The 9,962-nt window shown below is 37.8% G+C and overlaps 1 protein-coding gene across 2 annotated transcripts in view; it reads left to right on the top strand.

Moving 5' to 3' along the window:
• The window catches only part of LOC107740592 (potassium voltage-gated channel subfamily H member 2-like), a 34,920-nt gene that overhangs the window by 10,772 nt on the left and 14,186 nt on the right, over positions 1–9,962 (top strand). For both annotated transcript variants that reach the window (XM_016553064.1, XM_016553063.1), the window contains 2 exons: positions 6,928–7,353; positions 8,704–9,103. In XM_016553064.1, coding sequence (XP_016408550.1) covers positions 6,928–7,353; positions 8,704–9,103 — 826 coding nt within the window. The remainder of the gene's footprint in view (positions 1–6,927; positions 7,354–8,703; positions 9,104–9,962) is intronic.

Raw genomic sequence — 9,962 nt, 5'->3', positions numbered from 1 at the left:
AGCACACAACGTCACAGAGAAGGTCACACAGGTGAGAGATGGACATTACATCATGGAAACATTCATTTACTACTCTACTGTAAATGCAGCAACCAAAAAGTGGAGCCAACAAAAGTGGTCTCACAAAACACAGTTAATTACTACAAAATATTACATTACTGTCTCTCTTATGGGAAAGTCAGACATATTAAGGGTTATCTTAATAATTATGCACCACTAATGACTAGACAGCCCACGTTACACCTCTCTTCATTTCTCTTCATTGGCTACTGGTCAGTGCTCGCATCAAGTTCAAGACATTGGTGCTTGAGTAGAAAACAGCCACATGCTCCGCATCCTCTCACCTCCAATCCCTCTTAACCAATTTACATTAACTCCAGAAGTCTGAGGTCAGTGCGTGAGCGTCGTGCACAAAATCATGTCTCCAAACATTCACATCCACGGTTGCTCTCTGGAGGAATGATTTTACAAACCTGATATTCAAGAAACAGCTAAAAACTTATCTCTTCCATGAGCACTTAACAGCATCTTGCTGAAAAAAATCCTCTTCGTTTTCAGCATTTGATAAAGCCTCAATGTTTGAGACTTTATATGTTTATGGTTCATGCTATTGCCTGCTTAAAATGCATCGCTTTGTTGTTTTCCTCATTTGTATGTACACTACCATTTAACAGTTTGTGGTCAGTAATATTTTTTAATATAGTATATACAGTATAGTAATATTGAGATTTGTCATTTGCTGCTCAATGAGCAGGACCGATAAACGAATAAGAGGTATATTCTGCATATATGTATTTTAACCTCATGTCTGGAATAAGTAGTAGGAACTAATCATGAAACATGAAGTAATAAAACTAGCTATGTACATGCACACATGCACCAATAATGACTAAACACATACATGCAAAATATTGGCTCAGTTTATTTTTCTCTCCCTCCTCTTGTGTCTATTTCTGTCAGTGGTGCTGTTTTTGTTTGTTTGCCACATTATAGACTTGTTGCCTGTAACTATCCAGATGGCCAGTTACACACACAGATGGCTTGTTTCGTCTTTTCCATTCTTTGTGTCATGCAGGTTGAAGAGTTCAACTCTAATTAAACTGGGTCTTGGCATCTAATCTTGAAACGTAGCCTCCCACGCACCCGCAACCTTTATGCCGAACGTGATTTCACTCTTTCTGATTGACCCGCTTTTTATAATATATCTCTTTAAACTCTTCTTAATAATAAAGAAATCCTCAAGTTATTAAACTCAGAAAAGTTAATGAGCTCAGAGAAGTCACTTATATTCATGTGCAACCATGTGTTTTTAACACTTCCATATTAGATTAAAAATAACCAAGCTATCCACAATTATAGTTTAAAGATAAACAACTTGTGCACACACTGTAAAGTTGAATCTGAAGTAAGCCAACAAAGGTCACTAAAAGCAAGAGTTTGATTACCGCACTGCATTAGACTGTGAGGAACTAAATCACTTTTTTGCCCGCTTTGATGTCAGCACGGATGAGATTGAGTCTGTGTCTGTTACCATCCACTGACAGCCTGGCACCTTCTGTGAGTACAGCCGAGGTCAGAAAAGTGCTCCGTAGTGTCAATCCCAGAAAGTTGCCTGGTCCAGACAGCATTCCAGGAAGGGCACTCAGAGATTGCACAGATCAGTTGGCAGAGGTTTTCTGTAACATCTTCAATCTCTCCTTGTCAACATGCACTGTCCCCAACTGCCTCAAGTCTGCCACCATTGTGCCCGTCCCCAAGAAAACAGCTATCAGCAGTGTTAATGATTACAGACCTCTCTCTCCTGGCTCTCACTTCCACTGTGATGAAGTGTTTTGAAAGGCTGTTACTCAGACACATTAAATCATCACTTCCTTCCACCCTGGATCAACATCAGTTTGCATACAGAGCTAACAGGTCAACTGACGATGCCATCAACACAGCTCTCTACACCACGCTGAATCATTTGGAGCACCCGGGAACATTTGTAAGGATGCTGTTTGTGGGCTTTAGTTCCGCATTTAACACTATAATTCCCAGCAGAATGGTCACCAAACTGCTTAACCTGGGTGTCAGTGATTACATATGTTTCTGGGTAAAGGATTTTCTAACAAACCGCACACAGACTGTCAGGCTGGGGGGCCATCACTCAACCACTCTGACTCTCAGCACTGGAGCTCCACAAGGCTACGTGCTGAGTCCTCTGTTGTACTCACAATAGACCCACAACTGCACACCAACCCACAGCACAAACACAATCATTAAATTTGCAGATGACACCACTGTGGTGGGGTTAATATCATATGGTGACGAGTCTGCCTACAGGGAGGAGGTGGCTGAACTCTCAGAATGGTGCATCGACAACAACCTGGCACTCAACACCTCCAAAACAAAGGAGCTCATAATCAATTTCCAGAAACAGAAACAGAAACCAACCCCTCTATACATTGGAAGAGAAATGGTGGAGAGGGTGACCACCTTTAAATTTCTTGGCACACACATCTCCCAGGACCTCACATGGACTGTTAACACAACGTCCCTGGTCAAGAAGGCACAGCAACGGCTGTACTTTCTGAGAATGCTGAGGAAAACTAACCTGTCTCAGCAGCTGCTTGTGTCCTTTTACCACTGTTCAGTAGGAAGCATACTTTCCCATGGCATTCTGGTGTGGTATGCTGGCTGCACTATGGCTGAGAAAAAAGCTTTGCAGAGAGTCATCAACTCTGCACAGAAAATCTCTGGTGCACAGCTGCCTTCACTTGCTGTCATCTACAGCACCAGATACATACAATGGGCCAGAAGTATAATAAAGGACTCTTTCCACCCCGGCAACCACCTCTTCACTCTGTTGCCCTCTGGAAGACGCTACAGATCCCTCAAGACATGCACCTCCAGACTCCGGAACAGTTTTTATCCACGTACAATCTTAGAACTGAATTCCAATTAATAGAAGACATATCACTCAATCACAAGCTTCAAAGGTTGTGGTATACTAAGGACTATACACTTGCCACTCATACAGCTACTGGTGTAGCTGTGCAACACACTGTTCTCATATTTATATATTTATTCCTTAATTCTCTTGTATTCATTAATATTTCATTCATTACTGTACATATTTGCTACATTTTCACTATACCTATTTTGCACATTTGGTATATATAATTGTTTACATTTGCACTGTCTACTGTACACCTGTTTACATTTGCACTGTTTACTTTTTCTGTATCATTGTTTACATTTTGTTAAATGTACATTTTTGTATGTATGTGTGTACTTTCAATGTGATAGCAAAAAAATTTCGTTGTTGCACTGTCTACTGTACACCTGTTTACATTTGCACTGTTTACTTTTTCTGTATCATTGTTTACATTTTGTTAAATGTACATTTTTGTATGTATGTGTGTACTTTCAATGTGATAGCAAAAAAATTTCGTTGTACAGCTGTACAATGACAATAAAAAGCTATTCTATTCTATTCTATTATTGATCAATAATTAAACCCCAAACATTTATTTATTCACTGCATAGATAACGTCATTTGGCAGGATACAACTTGTCAAGTGACACGCAGACAAGCTCACAAATACAGATATGGTAATTAGGAGAACACATGCTTTACAGCCAGCTCCAATTATTCTACTAATTATGATGACCTCAGTCAAAACAGCATTTGTGACCTGCTGCATCATTTTGAGATATTGTGACTGAATTTGAGTTTTATGCACTGGATGAAAAAATCACTTTCTAATGATACAATATAATTAAGTTTTTACTCAAAACTGTTGTTGAGAAGCAATAATGTAAATGTATGTGATAAAATGATTAAAACATTTTTTTTTTTGAGAAAATAGATTCTAAAGATTAAAAACAATTTTCAGACATTTCAGACAAATTTAGGATTTTATTTAAACATACATTAAATAATTCACACAATAACAGATTGAATAAAAAAAATGTTTGTTTTTGGGGTCAGTAACATTTTTTTTAAAGATATCAATACTGTACTTTTGTTCAGCAAGGATACATTGAGTTTATCAAAAGACAGAGACAGACTTTAAAAGACTTTAAAATTGTTACAAAAAACAACCTCTCCCACTTCACTTTTTGTCAGATCTCTATACCCTATTTAATTGAAGGCAAAAATAAATCTTTAAAAAATTCTTATTTCAAATAATTGCTTTTCTTTTGAACTTTCTATTCATCAAAGCATCATGAAAAACTGTATTCAACTGCACAACGGTTTTCAACTGTGATGATAATAAGAAATGTTTCTTTGTTGGCACCGATGGCCTCTTGGGCAGCAGGCCGACACGTAGCATCATTGCGCTTCGGGCGTCCCGAGTATAACTATACTGTCCTATTGAAATAAATAATCTTGAAAAAAGAAAAGTTTCTTTAGTTGCAAATCTGCATATTAGATTTCTAAAGGATCATATCACACTGAAGACTGGAATAATGATGCTGAAAATTCAGCCTTGCCATCGCAGGAATAAATTATGTTTTAAAATACCTTAAAACAGTTATCAAATAAATAAAATAAATGTGGCATACAGAGCATAAGAGACTCTTTTCAGAAATATTTAAAAAGTTTGCATAAATGAAACATTTCCTCATTCTAACTCTCTGCAGTCCTTCTCATGGTTTTCATCAAATTACATTGACTATGAAAAGTATAACATATGACCTCTTAGGGGTTGCAGCCCATGGGGCTCCCAGCAGATACCTACATTATTCAGCCTGTTTGTGTAGTTGTGTATGTGTGTGAGAAGTGAGAGACACCCTCCATGACACACAAATACACACACAGGCTAGCTGAAGGCTTGGCAATTACTGTCACTGAAAGCAAGAGGAAATTGTCTCTCATCCTCTCTGTACCCGTGGAGGAATGGAGAGGAGGGCTGTATGAGAATTGCCTCTGTGACATTGAGACCATCCTAGTGTGTCCTACAAGCATGCTGTCATACGTTGCTATACAGATCAAAACAGCTGTTGACTCATTTGTAATAATGGGCATCCAGGGTGTTTCTGTATGCTGTATCATGTGGTACACTGTATATATGATGTTGTGTATTCATTTGCTCACTGAACACCCAGACTGGTTCTGTACATTCAGACTGGTTCCCTGATGGGAAGGACATAACAGTCTTTCTGTATGTCATTTTTTTCTCTGGCTGGATGGTGTGCTGTGGTCCGTGATTAACTCATGGCAGCCACGACCGTGACCCGTCACCATGTGGCCTTCTCTCGCTTTTCACATTACCATCTGAGAGCTGGATCATGAAATTTGCGCCATAAGCATGATGTATTGCTCCCTCTATTCAGTTTCCCAAAATATCTATAAAGTAGACATACAGTGTGATGCTCTATTAAAATGAAGGAGCTCAATGACTAAGTACTAAATCGACATACTCTAGCATTCACATTTCAAAGCATCCTGGCCAATTAGAACAGATTATTTCTAGAAAAAAAAGCTACAAACATCTTCATGATATTTGCATCACAACCGTGATTGTTAACAACAGTGTGAACTATACTGGTACAGAACAGTTTGCTAATTTACTTCTTTAAGTCTTAAAGGTACAGTAGCAAAAACAGTGTGTTCGGTTCTAAGGGTCAGAGAGGGTTGAAAATGGTCATGTAAAACTAAATTCAAAATTAAGATGGAAATCAACAATGTCAGTAATCAAATATGCAAATTTGTAACATTGTCCTTTGCTTAAATCAGTTATTCCCAAACATTTTTTTTATATCAGTTGAACCCCTTTGACCTGAAATATTTACTTGAAGTATCCCCGGAAATGTATGTATATAAAATTTAGGGCTGTCAAGCGATTCAGATTTTTAATCTAATTAATTACATGATGTGCCGATCAATTAATCAAATTATTCACAAATTAATCACAAATCATTTTTAAGAAAATTACCCCCAAAAGATCATATAAAGTCATTATTGTGCAAAATGAGAAAAGCATTGAATAGACAAAAAAGTAGCTTTAGAATAAACATTTTGATAAATAATGATAATAAATGGGCATTAAAGTTTTTTTCTTTCAAAAATAGAATATTGAGATATGACACGATAAAAAAAAAAAAATGAAATGGTGCTCTCAATATGAAACTAAAACTGCCTGTCGGTAGCCACAAGTCACGTCTTAATGAGTGACTCATTCAGTCATTCATTCAACTGATTCATGCTAATGGCTCATTCATTTAAAAACAAGGCAAGTGAATGTCTTTATAAATAGATCACTGAATCATTGGCTCACTTGATTTGTTAGAAACCTTGGAATACATTAATAATTGTAACTTGTTATTTTTTAACACTCATCAGTATTTGCATAAACTGCATATAGTTTAGCTTGTGTAAAAGTATGCCATATCGATTTTGATAACACTTTAGTTCAGAGACCAATTCTCACTATTAACTAGTTGCTTATTAGCATGCGTATTACTAGCATATTGGCTGTTTATTAGTACTCATAAAGCACATATTCATGCCTTATTCTACATGACCATATTTTACATCCCTTAATCTTACCCCATACCTTAACTTAACAACTCCCTTACTAAATATTAATAAGCAGCAAATCAGGAGTTTATCGAGACAAAAGTCATAGTTAACAGTTAGTTAATAGTGAAAATTGGCCCCAAAACTATAGTGTGACCCAAATTTTAACACATTCTAGAATCCATGAACATGACAAATTGCTGATAATATCATTTCTACTTTTAAAATTTATGAGATTATTAACATCACGAGTATCTGAATTACATTCTACACTGAATGCAAGTTAATAATATGTACATTTCGTACACGAGTCACTATGTTGTTTCCAGTCTCTGATTTTGCAGCTTGTGATATCTGTTAATAGTTGCAAAATATAAAAGTATCACTGTTGTCATAGTAACCGCATCTCCATGCTTCAGGTGTTGTCGCTAGGCGCTGACGTGCTTCCAGAGTATAAGCTTCAGATGCCACGCATCGACAAGTTCACCATCCTACACTACAGCCCCTTCAAGGCAGTCTGGGATTGGCTGATTCTGCTGCTAGTCATATACACCGCTGTTTTCACGCCCTACAGCGCTGCCTTCCTGCTCAATGACGTAGAGGAGCAGAAGAGACGAGAGTGTGGTTATTCCTGCAGCCCGCTCAACGTGGTGGACCTCATAGTGGACATCATGTTTATCGTAGACATTCTTATAAATTTCCGGACTACGTACGTTAATGCCAACGAAGAGGTGGTTAGTCATCCAGCTAAGATAGCAGTGCATTACTTCAAGGGATGGTTCTTCATAGACATGGTGGCAGCCATACCGTTTGATCTGCTCATATTTGAGGGAGGATCAGAAGAGGTGAGCGGTGCATATGTATATGTGTGGTTTGATTTGTTTTAGTTCTGTAATTTACAATGAAAGATTTTTCATGCTATTCGTACTGTCACTCATACTTTGAGTTAGTAATTTGAACAAATACAAAAAACTAGAGTAGTCAACATTTGAAGTGGATCAAAAAAGTTCATCAAAGTTGTCCTAAGACAAGAAAGCTTTTAGGTTTTAGGACAACTTTAATGAAAGGTTTTGATCCACTTCAAATGTTGACTAGTATACTTCAAACTACATGGAACATCATAGCAAACACCCTGAAAACCTGGCAACCAACACCCTCATGGGTACATTTTCACCCAAATGCTAAAAATCTGGGGATTAATATAAAATGCAGTTTAAAGGATTAGTTCACTTCCAGAATAAAAATGTCCTGATAATTTACTCACCCCCATGTCATCCAAGATGTTCATGTCTTTCTTTCTTCAGTCAAAACGGTTTTGAGGAAAACATTCCAGGATTTTTCTCCATATAGTGGACTTCAACAGGGATCAATGGGTTGAAGGTCCAAATTGCAGTTTCAACGCAGCTTCAAAGGGCTCTAAACAATCCCAGCTGAGGAACAAGGGACTTATCTAGCAAAATGATTGGCCATTTTCTAAAAAAATAAAAATATTTTTTAACCACAAATGCTCGTCTTGCACTAGCTCTGTGATGTGCGTCCACGACTTCGCTTACGTTGTCACGTTGAAAACATAGGCTCGTGTGACAGGTACAAGTAGTACTGAACTCCATCTGATTTTCTCCTTCAACTTCAAAATCGTCCGACATCTTTGTTTTACCTTTTTTTTGTAAAGGCCTTCGATTTAGTCTTTGCACGTTCACTTTGTAAACACTGGGTTGGTACTTCTGCCTACGTCATGTGTGACCTTTTCAATGTGACTAAGTAATGCAAGAAGTAGAGCTAGTGCAAGACGAGCATTTGTGGTTCAAAAGTATATAAATGTTTATTTTTTTTAAGAAAATGATCGTTTTGCTAGATAAGACCCTTGTTCGTGTAGCGCCCTTTGAAGCTGTGTTGAAACTGCAATTTGGTCCCCAATGAAGTCCATTAAATGGCGAAAAATCCTGGAATTTTTTCCTTAACATTTTTGACTAAAGAAAGAAGGACATGAACATCTTGGATGACATGGGGGTGAATTAAATTATCAGGAAATGTTTATTCTGGAAGTGAACTAATCCTTAGTGCTTAAATATGAATTTAAGTATGACTGACTGTTTAGGCTTCAGTGCAATAGTGTCATTTTTATCTAAACGTTATGTTAACATGAATGTATGTTTGCACTTCACCTTCTTGCACTTGCACTTCTCTCCTCTTAGACCACGACTTTGATTGGCCTGCTTAAGACTGCCAGACTGCTCCGATTGGTCCGTGTGGCACGGAAGCTGGATCGTTACTCAGAGTATGGGGCGGCTGTCCTAATGCTCCTCATGTGTATCTTTGCACTGATTGCTCATTGGTTGGCTTGCATATGGTATGCGATCGGCAATGTGGAGAAGCACTATCTGGATCACACGATTGGCTGGTTGGACAATCTAGCTATATCTATCGGCAAGCAGTATAATGGCACCGACCTCTCCTCAGGCCCCTCAATCAAGGACAAGTATGTGACAGCACTGTATTTCACATTCAGCAGTCTGACCAGCGTGGGCTTTGGAAACGTGTCGCCAAATACCAACTCAGAGAAGATCTTCTCCATCTGCGTCATGCTCATTGGCTGTGGGTATCAATACATTAAAATTAAACTTATGCCATCAAAATCACCAGTGTAGCAAACAGGAACGCTTTTTAAGACTTAATCTTATATCTTATGTATTAATGAGCATATTGAGCATATTAACATATTTTAAAGGAATTAAAGGGGTCATATGATTCGATTTCAAGTTTTCCTTTCTCTTTGGAGTGTTACAAGCTCTTGGTGCATAAAGAAGATCTGTAAAGTTGCAAAGACTAAAGTCTCAAATCCAAAGAGATATTCTTTATAAAAGTTAAGAGTCAGCCACGCCTACCTAAAACGCCTCGTTCTAACACGCCCCCACATATCTACGTCACTATGTGGAAATATTAGCATAATGCCGCCCAAATGTTCACGCAAAGAAAGAAGGCGTGGTTTCAGGAACAGCAGTAGTGTTGATGCAGCCATGTAAGGGAGACGGTGTGTGTTTCAGTGCGAAAGCAAAAGCACTTTTTTTGGCCTTCCGGAAGTAGATGCAATTAGGAATCATTGGTAAAGATTTATTTACAACAGAACAGCAAAACCCAGATGTTCGAATTTGTGCAACGCATTTTATGGACGACAGTTTTTTAAACCTAGAAGAGTACAAGGCTGGCTGAATAATTAAGCAAAGCGTCTTCTCATTGGATAAGAACACGCAGTCTCATGAATAATTTAATAGACACTGACGCCTCATCGATGTACTATAGTCCTTTGCCGCATCACAAATTGTGAAGTCAACACGATGAAAATAGCTAAAAAAAAAATTAAATTAACCAATTTTCTCCAATAGTTAAAATTATTGAATGCTAACATTGTCTTCTATGATGTGCAACACAAACACCTCTGCTAAAATCTCAGAAC

This window comes from Sinocyclocheilus rhinocerous, unplaced genomic scaffold (assembly GCF_001515625.1).
Source record: "Sinocyclocheilus rhinocerous isolate Xijiao unplaced genomic scaffold, SAMN03320098_v1.1 scaffold1247, whole genome shotgun sequence".
NCBI classification, from domain to species: Eukaryota; Metazoa; Chordata; class Actinopteri; order Cypriniformes; family Cyprinidae; genus Sinocyclocheilus; species Sinocyclocheilus rhinocerous.
Note: the sequence above shows the minus strand (reverse complement) of the source record. Positions and strands in the feature narration are given on the sequence as shown.